At 48.2% G+C, this 17,775-nt stretch overlaps 1 protein-coding gene across 1 annotated transcript; it reads left to right on the top strand.

The window, feature by feature from the left end:
* Nucleotides 1-2,880: 2,880 nt before the first annotated feature.
* Nucleotides 2,881-10,607, top strand: LOC125507458 (ubiquitin carboxyl-terminal hydrolase 8-like). Its single transcript, XM_048672033.1, has 13 exons — nucleotides 2,881-3,187; nucleotides 3,285-3,524; nucleotides 4,802-4,937; nucleotides 5,099-5,158; nucleotides 5,238-5,330; nucleotides 6,207-6,518; nucleotides 6,607-6,747; nucleotides 7,495-7,665; nucleotides 8,203-8,460; nucleotides 8,555-8,700; nucleotides 8,874-9,431; nucleotides 9,579-9,852; nucleotides 9,967-10,607. Exons 1-13 carry the CDS (start codon nucleotides 3,072-3,074, stop codon nucleotides 10,174-10,176), a joined length of 2,715 nt encoding a protein of 904 aa, XP_048527990.1. The 5' UTR covers nucleotides 2,881-3,071; the 3' UTR covers nucleotides 10,177-10,607.
* Nucleotides 10,608-17,775: the final 7,168 nt, after the last annotated feature.

Here is a 17,775-nt window from a genome sequence, read left to right as displayed (position 1 = left end):
TAAGAGGCATGTTCATCATAGAGGAGATCGCGAGAGACGCGATGCACCACACGAGGGACGTAGTTTGGCACCGGATCGTCAGATCGGGCCTCCCGGCTCCCGGTCAACGGTGCCAATGAACGGTACGCTAGACGGCATGTGGACGGATCGGACGGCGAGATGGCGCTCAGCACAGTACGCTAGGCAGCACGCGGATGGATCGGGCGGTGAGAGGGATTGGCGACGGGCGGCGACACAAACAGTCGCACGAGCTCAAGAAGACATAGCGAGGCGGAAAGCAGTAAGCTAGCACACTCGCGCATGTTAGACATCAACGCACCAGCTACTTTGACGTGCACACGTACGTGTTGGCTAGTTGCCTGGTTGATGGATGTGCGGGCGGTGCCCGGTGAGGACGCTGGTTGTGACGGCTAGCAACGAATGCATCACGCGTCCGTTCTGTTCGAGCGTGCATGTGGAGGGTGCGCTGGAAACTGAGCACTATTCCCTCCGTTCGGAATTACTTGTCGCAGAAACGGATGTATCTAGATGTATTCTAGTTCTAAATGCATCCATTTCCGAGACAAGGAATTCCGAACGAAGGGAGTACAAACGAGCGCAGCGACGCTGGCTTAGCCGCTCCCGTGTAACATTGCTTGGAATCGAAGCAAAGCTAGGGAAGAAGACGCATGCATATACGCACGCACGTACAGACACACTCGCGCACGAGACCCCGCGTACGCGTACGCGTACGCTACGCACGCCTCCTCTCGCCTTCCCCCGATCGCGTGAAGAGTGACACCTCTCGCCCAACCAGTTGTCGCCACGTGGCGCATCCACCTTCTCCGCGCGCAGATAAAAACTCGCACACGCAACGCACGGGATTGACCGATGTTCGACAGTTCGTGTACGCGACGCCACGTCTTCCGCGCTGGCGGCATCACCCGCCCAATCACGCCACGCCACGGCGGCATCCCCGGCCCGCAAGCCAGCCCCCGCTGCTGTCCTCTTCCTCGCGTTGGTAGATAGATTCGGCTCTGCGGGCGCAGCGTAGCAGTGATCCCGAAGCTGGGAGGAATATCCCCCGCGGATGCCGTGCGCCCGCTGCACTGCACATGGACTGGAAATGGCATCCGGTACGATCCCAGCGCACAAAACCTCGTTGCTATCGCCCTGTCCAGCCCGGAAGTGCACCTGAGATCTCACGGCCGATGCACCGCTACGCCTGAGCGTGTGCTCAGTGAACACGTTCGTTACTTGACTCGAATTTCACAAGGAGAAAATAGCTGACTCATCCCTGATCGTGTCCAACTCCTTTAGTTCCACACAGGGGAAGAAAAAATAGCCACGCCTAATTTTCTCATGGGTTGCTTCCACGTACACACTACCCATTCTTTTGGGCACATGAAAAATATGGAGCTAAAGGTTGGTAATCTAGATCTTCTGCGGTTCCATGATTATAAGTTCTCATCAGCCCCAACGCTCATTCCCATTTCAGATGTCATCACCACCGCCGCAGTTTGAATCGTCCATGTGTCACAACTGATGGTTGCGACGGGTGGGTAGGCACGCGCCAACATCTCGTGGTTGTATGCTACACCGCGACAGCCCGCGGTGGCGCGGGTGGTCGTGCGACAGTGACACCGTTTTTGCGTGCCAGGCACAGGGTACACCACGGATGGCACGCAAAAGTTGTTTTTTTTTGGTCGAGAAAGCACCAATAAAGGTTGCTCTTTTTTATCGAGACATGAAAGTCCCTAAGCGCAGCTAACATACTATAAGATAGTAAAAGCAAAACGACGCACTACACCGCTTGGAGAAGCAAAAAGGTGTCCGGCTCATCGAGACGACATCTAAGCGTGTCGAGTGCCATTGCTGCCAGGGGGTGCTCTTCCTCCTCTGCCCTGGCCACCTCAGCCCTTGGCAAGCATATTCCTTTTTGGAGAAAAAATTTCCGAGATATACATAGCAAATTTGGTAAGAAAGACTCTTGCCCCCCCTCCCCCCCCACCCCACACAAAATGGCAAGAAAGACTTTTGCCCAAAAATCGTGTCCAACTTCTAAGTTTCACAATGATAAAAAGGTAGACGTGCCTAATCTTCTCATAGGTTGATTCCATATAAACACCGCTCATTTTGTTGACACATGGAAAATATGGAGCTAAAATTCGGTAGTTTAGCTCTTCCACGGTTCCGTGATTCTAAATTCATGACCCTAGCGCTCATTTCCATTTTAGGCGTGACCGCCCGCCACTGCTAACGTTCGACTCAGCATGTGTCATGACGTATGGTGCGGCGAGTGGATGAGCATGCACCGACGTCTCGTGGAAGTATGCTACGCCACGACAGCCCGTGGTGGTGTGGGTGTCGTGCGGCAGTGACATATTCTTTGTGTACCAGGCACAGAGACACCACAGATGACACGCAAAAACTGTGGGTTTTCGTCGAGAAGGCATTAATGAAGGTTGCTCCTTTTTTTCGAGACATGAAGTCCCTCGAGCGCAGCTAATGTACTATAAGATAATAAAAGCAAAACGACACACTACATCACGTGGAGAAGCAAGAATCTAGCCTGCAAGATACGTATCGGTTTTCCTTGCGAAGAGGTGGGCAGCTCGTCGATACGACATCTAAGCTATGTCGAGTGCCATTACTGCCGGACAATGCTCTTCCTCCTCTGCCGTCCCCTCCCCGGCCCTAGACAACCATATTCCTTTTCGGAGAAAATTACCAAGATATATGGAGTACATAGCAAAATTTGTAAGAAAGACTTTTGCAAGAAAAAAAAAAAGAAAAACCGGTAAGAGAGACAGCAGGCGAGGCTGACGGGTGGGCCCGGCTCTAGAAAGCGCTACTACTCGCTGTGGCCGCGGCGCGGTCCGATTCGATCTCTGGTCAAGTGACTCATCGTCCTCCGCGTAAATAGCAGCCTTCTCCTTGAGGGCATCGTCTTCTCCACCCCCTCCTCGCCTTCCGCTTCGATTCAATCCAAATCCAAATCCAAATCCAAATCCAAATCGATCTCCTCCCCGCCGCGTCTCCAAATCCGCCGCTCGCCCGCTCGCCGCCGAATTCCCTCGGATCCCACCCCAATGCCCTCCTCCCCGCTCGCCGCCAGCGACGCCGCGTCCACCTCCGGCCCCGGCCCCGGCCCCGCCTCCGCCGCGCCCGCCGATGACGACGACCGCGTCTTCCTCGTCCAGCACCGGTAAGCGCTCCAGCAAACCCTAACCCTAGCCCTCCGATCCGAGGCCGGCGGGTCTGCGGATGGCATCTCTGACGGCATCGCTGCCCGAGCAATGCAGGTGGTGGAGGGAGGCGCAGGAGGGCGCCGAGATCGACGCGCACGGGATTCCCTACGCGGCGGCGCCGTCGGGAGCCCCCTCCTACGGGTTCCGCGGGGTGCTCAGCCTGCTCATGAGCGACAACGCCGCCTTCACCCTCCGCCGCGCCGACGACCTCCTCCAGCCCGAAGCCTCCGCCAAGGCCGGGGCCAGGAGCTACGCGCTCGTCGCGGCCGACCTCTTCGGGAAGGCACGCACCTGGTGAGCACAAAAGCCTCTGCCTCTACTTGCTCGTTGGGACGGGAACGGATCATGGATTGGATGAATAGATAGATGCATTTGTAATGCCTAGATTCTATGCCGTGCGTGCGCGGGTTATTACGTACGCGATGATGCATGGTATTAGTATTGGACCAAATCTGATGGTTGGCGCCCAGTGAAGCTTTAGGTATCATATGCATTGCCCTGTCGATTAATACATGTGGTTTGGTCAATAGGTATGTTCTAGATTCTAGATTGGAATCACCCTTGCCGTTGGGGCTAAAGGGAGTTAGAGAACCAAGCCTTGTGCCCTATGTTTCTAAAATAGCACCGGTAGTCTCAGGTGGGCTATATAGGGTAACTGTCCGTTGCTCGCTTGCATGCGCGCCACTGAGCTGCCTGCTGGTAGAATGAATGCGCCTAGGCGGATGGATTAATTCGTTGATATTGTTGTGTCGTCTTGTGCACACACTAGTTTGTTATCCTCCTTATATCTGTACGGAATATTAACTTTGTATAAGCATGCTATAAAGTGTGCAGTTGGACTTATTTGCGTTACATGAAAGGTTTATTAGTGACACGCTTACTAACGGTCAGTGATGGATTATTAATTATATACGTATTACTTTGTACATAGTATTCCTTCTTATTAAAGCAATGTGCAACCAAGCCCGAGAGTTCTTTGGCGTCAATTTTCCATGAAGGTTATAATTGAATTTTTTTTTTCATACTGGCTCCGCGGAGGCTACTACTGTTGATGCTCTGTCTCCAGCATGTCTAGAATAGTTTTGTAGGAGAAAGAAAGAATATGATGGTCTAGTCTACTATATGGTTTGTCGTTTCATCTCTCGTTTGTCTACCATAGCCGATGGCAACAAGTGGATATTTATTGGTTCACTTTATGCTTTTGTGTTGTACGAGTCATAATAGTACAAAGTTACAAACCCAATTTTTCTTGAGTCTTTAGATGAAGCTTGGATGTAACCCACTTTAAACTATTCTGAGGGAAATTCATTACACCATGCAGCAAGTTCAGACCAAGAGATCTGGTATTACATTTAGCCTGTTGCATTTATTCCTTGAGCTGGTGGATGGATGGGAAGTGAGATTACATAGATGTAATATTTGAATGCAATGATGCACCTAAAAATTAGGCCTACCAATTGTGTAATATATGCATAGCTGGCTGGTTTAGCTATGCTCCAATTTTTGGTTTGCCCTGATTGTTTATATTATCTGTCTCATAACTTAATTGGTTTCTTGATTTTCTCACCTAGGCATTCCGATTCTCTCAAGTCTAATGGCAAAAGTTCATTGCTTACTGAAGAGGCATCCGTAAACATTTATCCTATAATGCTTAGAGTTTCGGTCACTCGAGGTACAAATGCACTAACGGTGAAGATCAGTAGAAAGGTATGTGTTATTTTGCACACTATCTGCTTCCCCTCCTTGTTTTGAAGGAAGGTTTCTCGGCAGTGTTGGTTTTGTAAAGGATCTATATGTTTTCATGCATGAATTTCACCTCAGTTCATAAGAAAACGGTGTTGTTCTAACTTCTACTTTTAACATATCAGGACAACTCAGCCGAGAACTTTAAAAGAGCAAACAAGATTCTGGCTTCGGAGTCTGAGCCGGTAATTTCTGATTATTTTCACTTGAATGTGTAAAGTTTTGTGTTTCTTTCTTTTTGATCACATGTCTATTTATATTTAGGTTCACATATGGGATTTCTCTGGGCGAACAACCTTCATATTGATGAATGAATGGAACCGTATGCCCCAAGATCCTCGGTCTTCTGACCAGGAGGTCATTATCTTCTCGATCAAATTTGCCATTCTATTGCCTATGCTTAATTTCTTGCATAAGATTGCTATAAATTAATTGTACAGTTGTGTTGATCATAGTCTTTTATCTCCTAGCCACTTCTTAAGGCTTTTCTACTGCATTACTACTAATTAGCCAAATTAATCCCCATAACTGTTATTTCCTCCTGCAACATCGTAATTTTATTTGAATGCGGAGCACTGTAACGCTATATTGCTGGTTTCTTGAGTAAATATTCACTGTCCTAATGAAAATTTTATACTTTGGTCACTTAAATTTTCATGTGCACATGGGTAGTAAGTAACTAATAGTTGCAGTTGCTTTTAAGCGGGTTGAAATTGGAAGTATTTATAGCCCGCATCTTCTCCGAGCTTTTGAAATCTAACCTCGCCTCAATGCTGGAGTGCTAGCCTGTTTATTTGCAACTAAATTGGGCTAATGCCTGAAGTTCTACTTATATCTGGCAAGTTATAAGCATGTTTAGCATTGTATATATTGGTACTGGTACCCCCCTCCCTCCATAATATCAAAGATGATGACCGATCTGGATTGAGCCAGCTTCCTCAAAATAGATGAGTTGGCTTCTGCTAGGTTAATCCAGACGCGCCTGGCTTGACTAAACGAAGTATACACCAGGTTGTCCTTCCTAGTTACTCCCTCTGTCTCAAAATGTAAGACGTTCTTGACAGTGTCAAAATATGTCTTACATTTTGAGACGGAGGGAGTATTTGATACTAAATCTAACAGCGGTTAAGTTCTGAAATAAGATCTTCAATGGCCTTTTATTCATATCTTTAGATGAGTAATGGAATACTTCTGTAGTATATTGTGCTTATATGATTTTGATCACATCTTCAGATGCCTCTGGAAATACAATTCTATGATATATCAGAACCTCCGGCTAATGGTGCTGCTGGGAGAAAAGATGAGTTAGCATTGACCATGGGTAGCTCAGCTTTGAGCAATGGTGGCATCATGGACATGGATCTGGATTCATCAGGTGGAATCTGTAAGCAAGTTGGCTCTGGTTTAATAGGATTAGACAATCTTGGAAACACATGTTTCATGAACAGTGCAGTCCAGTGTTTGGCTCATACTTCAAAGCTGGTTGACTATTTTCTTGGAGATTACCAGAAGGAAATAAACACCCAGAACCCACTAGGAATGAAGGCATGTTGAAATTTCTTTTACCATAAACACAGTTCATTTATTCTTAATTTTTATTCCGTTGCTCATCTAGACAATGTTTCTTAAATAGGGGGAGCTTGCTTATTCATTTGGAGATCTGGTGAGGAAGTTGTGGGCTATTGACGGAACCTCATTTTCTCCTCGCCAGTTTAAGGCAAAACTTGCACGCTTTGCCCCCCAATTCAGTGGCTTTAACCAACATGATTCACAGGTTGGTAAATTTCTTGTTTTCTGAAAGACACAGATGTTTTTAGCATGGTTCGCAATGTGTTAAGCCACTTAATCCTACTTCCATTTTCACGTTCAGAATCAATTAGCCTAAATTTACGAGTCATGTTACTTGCTACTGTGTTAATCCTGTCGATAATTTACAATGCCAGAATCCTGTGAGTTTGTGGTCTAGTTTGGTTTGCATCCACGCTATGTGGTGCCTGGCCTGGAGCCTCCCTGGGTTCTGCCTGCTATTTGTTTTGGTTGGAACCCTTAAAAATAATAGAGCTAGCCTGGCCTGCATAGCTCAGGCCAGTAGTTAGCCTGTCAGGCGTCAGATTCTAGTTGCCTGGACCGTGGCCAGCTGCTGCCTGGCGCTAATCAATCCATTTGCAGGTGGGTTGTGGGCTGATGCGTCAGTTATGTGTATACTGCCTACCAGGCCCAGGCCCTGTTTCGAGACAGGTGCTAGTCCAGGCTGCCTCACCAGGCTAGAAAACTCGGAAGTCCTAGGCCCGGGTCAGACAACACTCCTGCCCAGGCATGCAGCCCAGGGCAGCAACCAAACTAGCCCTGTTTAATTGCTTATATTTCTTGAGGGTGTTGATTATTTCCTTTGTATTATTTTCACACTTCCGAGTCATGTAGTAGTATTTTAGCAAACTCACATAGTGTTTAGTATTTACCTGGAATGTTTTGTGAGTGCCAATAGATTGGTTTACAGATGACTGTCCTGTGCTATTTGTAGGAGCTTCTTGCTTTCTTATTGGATGGACTACATGAAGATTTGAATCGTGTCAAATGTAAACCCTATGCTGAAGCAAAGGATTCAGATGGTCGTCCTGATGAAGAGGTCGCCGATGAGTACTGGGGCAACCATTTAGCTCGAAATGATTCCATTATAGTTGATACATGCCAGGTTAGTTTTATGCGCATGCATTTTCTTGATTTTTGTAAGATATGCCATCTCATATCTCATATAAAGTAGCCACTACTCTTAACTGAATTATCTTCTATTTCCTGTGGATGAATTAAGAAATTACTGGTTATCTGCTGTTAGATTCCTCCCATACTTACGGAAGCCATTTCCTAGTCCTTTTAATATCCATTAGGGGTGTCAGTGAGGGGCTGGGTATCAGCAAGTCAAATCATCAACACCTAAACAGCTGTGATACCAGTGCCCAGGCAATTCCGTTGGACTCCCTATTGTCCATACCGATCCATTTAATTGGCGGAAGGCAATGCATCTTTATACGTTATTCTTGTGGATACATATATCGAATGAAAGAGCAAGTAGAATCCCTTTTCAAACCTATGTAATTCGTGATCAAACTGGTATATCCATACACACTATTTTTGGGTGGAATGAATGTGGGTAATGGTCGATTTTTATTCTGGCTCCTTTAACCTGTATGCTTTGTCAAACTTTTGACCATCTTTGGTGCTTCATTGACAGGGCCAATACAAGTCTACGCTAGTTTGCCCACTTTGCAAGAAAGTTTCCATAACGTTTGACCCGTTTATGTATTTATCTTTGCCCCTGCCTTCAACGACAATGAGAACAATGACCGTAACAGTCTTTAGTACTGACGGCTCTATTGGGCCATCTCCTTACACTGTGAGTATACCAAAATCTGGAGACTTTAAGACACTCATCAATGCGTTAAGCAATGCTTGTTCGCTTAGAGACGACGAGCGCCTCCTGGTTGCTGAGGTATTATTCATTCCCGCATATCATTCTTGTGCCAAAAGCTACTACATATCCCCTGCATGCTTCCTTACTATATTTTTATGATATTTACATGTAGGTTTACAATAGTTCTCTCATCCGCTACTTGGAGGATCCCTCTGATGATATCTCCTTGATCAGAGATGGAGATAAATTGGTTGCATATCGACTTCCGAAAGACAGTGAAGGTGCAGCTGTAGTGGTGTTCAAAAGCGAACGTATGGAGTAAGTATAATCGCCTTGTCTGTTATGTTGTGCTGCCAAAGTTAGATCTCAGTTTTTCTGAAAGAAAAGAAAAGTTGGATATCAACGCCTTCATCGTCTGTTTTCTTTTGTTTTATCTGCTTAAGAAGTACAGATAGAGCCTTCTTACGACAAAATCTCCCTTTTATGTACAGGTCCTCCATCTCTAGTTTTGGTAGGAAGTCTTGGAAGAATTTTGGCACTCCTCTTGTATCAAATCTCCCCGACACAATTGATGGGCGTACTATCTACAATCTTCTCCTAAAAGCTCTGACTCCATTCCGAGAACCAAAAGATGATGTTTTGGATGCTGATCAAATAACTGGCAAAAGCAGCCCTGTGAATGAAACTTCAGACATCGATATGAGCTCCGATGCTGCAGAGTGCTCCAGCATGAACACTAATGCTGGTGAGGATGACATGACGACTGAAGGTGGCATGCTATTTTTCTTGAATACTGAAAGGTTCCCGAACCAGCGCATGAAGATAGAAATGGATCAAACTATTACACTTTCCAATTTGCAGAAGCGTTTGATTGTGTCTGTGAGTTGGCAGGATAATGGTCTCAAGCAATATAACCTTGATTCTTTGGATTCGCTTCCTGAGGTTTACAAGACCGTGCTGTTTACAAGGAGACCACAGGAAACCTGTTCCCTGTATGCATGTCTTGAAGCATTTATAAAGGAGGAACCATTGGGCCCAGAGGACATGTGGTAATTATTTTTCATCGATATTGTCATGTATCACTGTTTTATAATCTCTTGCTTTGAGTTACTTCCCCAAAGAAGTAGAAAAACTGCTGGAGGAAAAACATAGAAGCATGCACAAGTATTCATGTTTATTTCATTTTCTTTTCACAGGTATTGCCCAGGTTGTAAAGAACACCGACAAGCTAGTAAGAAACTAGACCTTTGGAGGTTACCGGAGATCCTCATAATACACCTAAAAAGATTTTCATACAGTCGGTACACAAAAAACAAGCTGGATACATATGTGGACTTCCCGATTCATGATCTTGACTTGTCGAGTTATATCCGCGACAGAAGCGGGCAGATGTCCAACCACTATCAACTGTATGCTGTCAGTAACCACTATGGGAGCATGGGAGGAGGTCACTACACTGCATATGTTTATGTAAGTGTTCTTTTCCCCGCTGACTTGTTTGTTATTCTCTGCATGTGCTTAGCCCGTTAAGCAAACACTGCATGTGCTTAGTCAGCTTCTCACACGAGGTACCTTCTGTTGCAGAATGATGGGAAAAAGAAGTGGTATGATTTTGACGACCGTTGTGTCTCAGGTCTTGAGAACGAGGATAGCATAAAGACGTCGGCAGCTTATGTTCTTTTTTATAGGCGGGTACATGGTGATACTAGCTTAGTAGATACAGAAACAACAACAATAGAAGAGTCTACTGATTGTACAACATCAGGAGTAGCGGCGGTGGGTGATGACTTGTGAGCCTGGACATTGTATAGCTGATTGGTTAATTGGGGCCTGGGGGGACAATTGGTGCTGCCAAGAAAGATCCAGTGAGGACAAATGATTGCAGCGGCATCAACTGACATTTTGTTGTGCGGCTGCAATGTAAAGGAACCGACATGGAAGGGAAGTCGCGGCGGTGATTCTTTCCAACACCCTGACTTGAAGGCGGAGGAGAAGCTGATAACTGCAGATATAGACAGGAATGCAGGCTGGCTGTTGGCTTGTATTTTGGTTACCGGGTGCGTTTGAAACCCATGATTTTCTTGGGGTGGAGAAATGGGGGTAGATAATTTATCATATATATACCGCTGTTGTTCCCTTGGTTGTTTCTGATCATGCACTGTGAACTCCTGCTGCTAATATTTGGCTCGACAAAGAATTTATATACATGGGTTCTTGTTGTCGTCCTTGTTGGGACTCGCTAGTAAATGTTGGCAGTTCTGTTGTGCCAGAGCGCACGCACGTACGAATGTTGGCGGTTATGTTTGCCTCAATAACGTGCACCCGGCCTGTTCCTGGGAGGCATCAGCGCCGAGGATCTTTAGATTGGTCACCGAGCTATCCAGTCTCATTGCTAAGTCCATTGAACTTGCAGCTGCGGAACTCAATCGTCCCGAACTCCTTGGCAAGCGACCGCACCTTGGCAGCACGCTCATGGTGGCCATGGCGTCCAAAGTTGCCTCGGCCGTCGGTTTGACGGCAAGCGTGGCCAACATCTTGCTCTCAGGATGGCCGAAGGGAGGTCGGTGCTCGCACTGAATTGGACTGGGCGACTCACAATGGTTGGCTCCGGGGCAGTTGGCATGCTCTCAGAACAGGTTCAAACAGAAGGCTGACAGAAATCGTACACAGCCATCATTTGAGGGAGAAGACTCTGTTCTGCTCAAGCTTCAGCCCTATACCCAGTCCACGGTACCGCATACACTCGATATTCCATGTCTCTCAACTGAAGCCATACACACCAGATTATACTCTGGTCTTCTCCAAGCTACCTCGCACACCTGATCTCACAGCTACACCGGTCGAACCAATCGCCATCCTCGAGCGTATCCTGGTCAAGAAAGGTAACAGCTCAGTGGTACAAGTGAAGGTGCAGTGTTCTTCGCCGGCTGCAGATTTGGCGTCCTGGGAGGGCAACTCAGTGCTCCGGCATCGATACCCTATGGCAAGATTCTGGGAAGAAGACGCTCGCGCTCAAGGGGAGGCAAATGTCACACCTGATACAGTATTATCGGCGGACCTGTGAATGAGAGAGAGAAGTGTGTGTGTGTGTGTTGGACTAACAATGGGCCACATGTGGCAGGGCGTGTGTGTGCGTGAGTACTTTAGGCATCATGTAAACCGTGGACACGTTATGCAAATGAAAGAATCCAAGGCCAACTTATTCACACAAAAAATTAAAAAATCTAAGGCGAACTCCAGTGCACATCCCATTTCGTCTGCGTGTGTCGTTTGGGTCTAAACGGATAAAAACGATGACCCAACGTAGCGACCCATCTCATTAGAGTGTTTGACAAAAAAACTATCATAATTGGAGCTTCCGCCCCACAAAACTACCACCTTTTTAAAAGTGACCGAAAACTATCAAAAAATTGAAACCTTGTAACTAAAAACTATCACTTTTGGATAATGGCCAGTTTAGACGATTTAAACGCGTTTATGACAGGCGGATCCCACCCGTCAGCGCTGATGTGGCAGGAAAGTTAACTTTGTTATTCCGGACCGTTAAGTAGACCGTTATAACAGGTGGGGCCCACATGTCATTCTTCTTCCTCCTCTCTCTCTGGCATTTTAACAAACACCTCGTGTACATCGTCCATGAGCAGGTAGATGACGTAAAGCTATCCGCTGTTATCGAGCTTCCGCCACCGCGCCGGGCGCCCCTAACGCCGGTGAGCAGTTAACCGCGATCGAAGCCGGCGGCTGATGCATACCAGAGAAATCCACGCCCTGCGCGCCTGTTCCACCCTGCCATCGCCGCGCCGCCCACCCGCCCCGGCGCACAAGCCGCACGCTCGCCGGCCACGTCCACAACGCGCTCGTATTCGCGGCAGGCGCCGTGTCGGCGTTGCTCGTGCTCCTCTGCTTCTCCTTGCTGCTCGAGCCCACGCCCATGCCCAACCTGGTCACGGGTCGCTCCCTCCCCTTCCCACCTCCTTCCCGCACCAGGAGGACGCCGTCGGTGACGAGGAGGGCATGTACGCCAGGGTCGCCGCTGGGCCACGAGCAGTACCCTCTACCGACTGCATCTCCCTGATGCGGCTTATTCCTTGCCGCGTGGGGCTGTGGCGAATAGGAGCCGGGCTGCTACGGCGAGCGCGAGCAGCGGCCGCATGAAGACGGGGAGGGCGAGCCGCGACGACCTGAATTCGACCAAGCCGGCCATAGCTATCCACCATGGCCAACAACCACATCTCGCCGATGTCCTCGACCGCTGATACGTCTCCATCGTATCTACTTTCCAAACACTTTTACCCTTATTTTGGACTCTAACTTGTATGATTTGAATGAAACTAACCCAGACTGACGCTGTTTTCAGCAGAATTATCATGGTGTTATTTTATGTGCAGAAACAAACGTTCTTGGAATGACCTGAAACTTCACGGAGCAACTTTTTGGAAAATATAAAAAATACCTGCAAAAGATGAAGGCCAGGGGGCCCACCACCTGTCCACGAGGGTGGGGGGCGCGCCCCCTACCTCGTGGGCCCCCTGGAGCTCCTCCGACTCCAACTCCAACTCTATATATTGTGTTTCGGGGAGAAAAAATCAGAGAGAAGAATTCATCGTGTTTTACGATACGGAGCCGCCGCCAAGCTCTAAAGCCTCTCAGGAGGGCTGATCCGGAGTCCGTTCAGGGCTCCGGAGAGGAGAATCCGTCGCCATCATCATCATCAACCATCACCAATTTCATGATGCTCACCGCCGTGCGTGAGTAATTCCATCGTAGGCTTGCTGGACGGTGATGGCACTACTAGAAAAAGGGCTATAGATGAGATTGACACTAATGGCGCATCAGACAAGCGGTGCGCCATTAGTATATACTAATGGCGCACCACCTTCTGATACGCCATTAGAGCTGAAACTACTAATGGCGCACCTGGCCCAGGGTGCGCCATTAGTATCAATTTTTTTTGAACTAGTGCGCCTGTCCAAACATACTAATGGCGCATCCAGACATAGTGCGCCATTACTAGTTGTAACTAGTAATGGCGCACCTGTCGGAAAGTGCGCCACTAATGTTGTTTTTTTTATTATATTTTTTATTTCTTTTTTTTGCAAAACTACTAATGGCGCACTGTTCGACCGTGCGCCATTACTAGTTTAAACTAGTAATGGCGCACTGTGGAACAGTGCGCCATTAATATGTTTTTTTTTTGCAAAACTACTAATGGCGCACCACCAGAAGGTGCGCCATTAGTAACCTGGATTACTAATGACGCATTTAGAGTTGGTGCGCCATTAGTAAGTGGGCAGCAACAAGATATTTTGGACAGCCTCTCCTACCCACACTCACTTTCTCCCCACTTCATTCTCTCCACCTCCTCCTTGTCTCGGGTGCCTCCTCTTTTTCACCTCATTTCCACCACAGATTCATTCAATTTAAGTGGTTAAATTACCTTGTTTTGATAGGTAAGTAAGGGGGGAAGCTATATTTATGTTGTTCTCCCTACAACAATGTGCACATGCACTTTTTATGGCCTAGCTAGATCTATGTATGTTCGTGGTGTTGCATATATTTGTGGTGTTGCATATGTGTTTGTGTTTGGAGGTGTACCGGTATTTGAAATGCGATAGTTGCCAATATTTTGCCAGAATGTTGATTCATTTCTGTTTCGGCGAGAATTTTGGCATTAAGCATTCTTTTTGGTCCTATTTTTAGGGAAAGTCATGCCAAATTTTTTCTTGGTTCTAAAATATCGTTTTGCTCTACCCCGCAGGCGACCATGGTCCGCACGATGACCGAAGGCATCGTGAATAGGTTTTTGAGGTCCGCGAAGGCCGAGATGCTTCAAAAGAACGAGACGGAGATAAGATGTCCGTGTCGAAGATGCAAGCTGAAGAGCCTTATTGCGGACCCGGAATCCGGGCAGGTGCGGGACCACCTGCTCTTGCGTGGTTTCATGGATGGCTATCGGTGGCAAGGTGATGAAGATGACTATAAGTCGTCCATGGGGGCCGGGCAAGAAATGAGGAAGGGCAGCAAGACAACCACCGCGGCTCGGGCGGGCGAGAAGACGAAGAATCCCCAGGAGATGATCACGACGGTGATGCTGTACACAGTCATCATGTAGAAGATGCAGGACATGATGATGAGGAAGATGCCGGAGCAGACGACGGGCATGATCATGAAGATGATGATGCCGGCGGAGCAGACGACGCTGGACCATCGATGGGCTGGGTGCAGGACCCTCATATTCAAGAGCTGCTTCTCAAGCAGACGGATAACGCAAGAGCTGCCGCCCGAGAGAAAGCCAAGATGGATCAACTTGAGTTAGACGCGGTTACTCCATTGTATGAAGGATGCAGGCCCGAGGATACCCGCCTGAAAGTAACGCTCATGGCTCTGGAGATGAAGGTAAAACACAAAATGACCGACGCATGCTTCGACGAGAACATGTCATTCTGGCACGAACGTCTTCCCAAGGGGAAACAAGTGCCCGACCAGTTTGGAGGAGGCGAAGAAAATCGTGTGTCCTCTGGATTTACCGCACGTGAAATACCATGTGTGCATGAACAATTGCATCATTTATCGGGACGAGCACGCGGAGTCTACCATATGTCTGGTGTGCGGCGTCACTCGATACAAGAAGAGGAAGAAAGCTCCTCGAAAAGTGGTGTGGTACTTTCCGATCACTCCTCGTCTGCAGCGGTATTTCGCGGACCCTAAGGTAGCAAAGCTCCTGCGTTGGCACGCGGATAGGGAGGAGAAGAAGCGAGAAGATGACGCAAATGATCCGGAGATAGATAAAAAAGACAAGATGCTGAGTCACCCTAAGGATGCGAGCCAGTGGCAAGCGTTGAACTTCGAAGACCTAGAATTTGGGAACGATCCAATGAACATCGTGCTGGGCGCGAGCATCGATGGAGTCAATCCGTTTGGCAGCCAGAGAAGCACACATAACACCTGGCCTGTGTTTGTGTGGATGTACAACCTTCCCCCTGGTTGTGCATGAAGAGGAAGTACATTCACATGAGTATGCTAATTGAAGGACCGAAACAACCAGGGAACGACATCAATCTGTATCTGGGGCTGCTGAAAGAGGAGCTTGACACGCTGTGGAAAACGCCAGCCAATACGTGGGACGCCGCAGAGAAAGAATATTTCCCTATGAGAGCCGCGCTGCTCACGACGGTGCACGACTATCTCGGTTACGGATATGTCGCGGGGCAGGTGGTCCACGGATTTTCTGGATGCGTCAGGTGCATGGATGACACAACGTATCGCCAGCTAGATAGAGATCCCGGGTCTTCGAAAACCGTGTTCATGGGACATCGAAGGTGGCTTCGCGATGATGACCCGTGGAGAAAACGCAAGGATCTGTTCGATGGTGAAACCGAACCCCGAGGACGCCCGCGTACGAGGAGCGGCGAGGAAATAGACGAGCTGTTGAAAAATTGGAAAGATTGCCCACTGCCGGGAAAGAAGCAAAAGGCGCCAGAGCCGGGAAAGAAGCGAAAGGCGCCAGAGCCGCTGGTGAAGGTATGGAAAACGAGGTCTGTTTTCTAGGACTTGCCGTACTGGAAGATCCACCGTGTGCCTCACAGCCTTGATGTAATGCATATCACGAAGAACGTGTGCAAGAGTCTGCTTGGTACCCTGCTCAACATGCCAGAGAGGACCAAAGATGGGCCGAAAGTAAGGGCAGACTTGAAATCAATGGGCATCAAGCAGGAGCTTCACGCTATATATGATGATGATGATGATGATGAGGCGAAGCAGGACACGGGAAGTCGTCGCAAAGGCAAAAAGGCCAAGAAGACCGGAAATGACTACCCTCCCGCGTGCTTCACTCTAAGTCAGGAGGAGATCAAGCAGTTTTTCACCTGCCTCCTAGGAGTAAAACTTCCTTACGGTTACGCGGGGAAGATAAGCAGATACCTAGACCCAGCGAAGCAGAAGTTCAGCGGGATGAAGTCTCACGACTGTCACGTGCTGATGACGCAGATACTTCCAGTTGCAATCCGTGGGATCATGGACGCGCACGTCCGTGAAACGCTATTTGGCCTATGCAACTTTTTCGACGTCATCTCTCGGAAGTCTGTTGGAGTGAGGCAACTCATAAGGCTACAGGAAGAGATCGTGGTGATACTATGCGAGCTTGAGATGTACTTCCCGCCCACATTCTTCGACATTATGGTGCATCTGCTGGTCCATATCATGGACGATATCATCCAACTCGGGCCGACGTTCCTGCACAGCATGATACCGTTCGAAAGGATGAATGGTGTCATCAAAGGATACGTTCGCAACATGTCACGTCCAGAGGGAAGCATAGCCAGGGGCTTTCTTACCGAAGAGTGCATCTCCTACTGCACGAATTATCTAGGCATCGAGAACCCCGTTGGTTTGCCCGTCAACAGGCACCTCGGCAGGCTCGCTGGATGGGGTCACCGTGAGGGTCGCCGCGAAATGCATGTCGACTTCGAGGGTCGACTCGCCGACTTTGAAAGAGCAAACCTAGTCGCGCTACAACACATAGACGTGGTTGATCCTTGGGTGGTAGAGCACAAAACCTTTATTAAGAAGACGTACAATGACCGAGGCCAACAAAGGACGGACGGAGATATACTCAAAGAGCACAACTCATGTTTCACGCGTTGGTTCAGGCAGAAGCTTCTGTCGTACCCTTTAAATGAGGATTCTTCCGCGGAAGAACAACTCATATTCGCCTTGTCACAGGGTGCCGAGCACAACCTGATGACCTATGAGGCGTACGATATCAACGGCTACACATTCTACACCGAGGCCAAGGACATGAAGAGCGATGGTTATCATAACTCCGGGGTAATGATGGAATCCTACACCGGTAACGACAAGGACAGATACTACGGAAGGATCGAGGAGATCTGGGAGCTGAGCTACGCTGGAGAGAAGGTCCCGATGTTCCGTGTCAGATGGGCGAAGAGCGTCCTAAAAGAAGACCGGTATTTCACCACCATGGTTATACCCGAAGCCAAATCCAAGATCGCGGGCGCAAACGTCACCGCGAAAAATGAGCCATGGGTACTGGCTTCCCAAGTGGACCAATGCTTCTTCATTACCGACCCGTCAAAGCCCAGTCGTGTTGTCGTGAGGAGAGGCAAAAGGAAGATCATCGGAATGGATGGAGTAGCCAATGAGCAAGACTTCGACAAGTACGGCGACCCGAGGATCGAACATGACGACGACGATGAAGTAGCAGCATACACCACAAGAAGAAGCAGGACCACCCTACCTAAAGGATGTCCGTTCCACAGAAGAACTCCATTTGCGAAAGAGAAGGGCAAGAAGATTGTGAACAGATAGCTAGCTAAGATCGATTGTATTTAAATCGCAGCCTTCATTTCTCGATTGTATTTCATGGGCACTTTT

The sequence above is a fragment of the Triticum urartu genome, chromosome 5 (genome assembly GCF_003073215.2).
Source record: "Triticum urartu cultivar G1812 chromosome 5, Tu2.1, whole genome shotgun sequence".
NCBI lineage: Eukaryota > Viridiplantae > Streptophyta > Magnoliopsida > Poales > Poaceae > Triticum > Triticum urartu.
The sequence above is the reverse complement of the archived record's forward strand: the minus strand, read 5'-3'. Positions and strand labels throughout refer to the sequence as shown.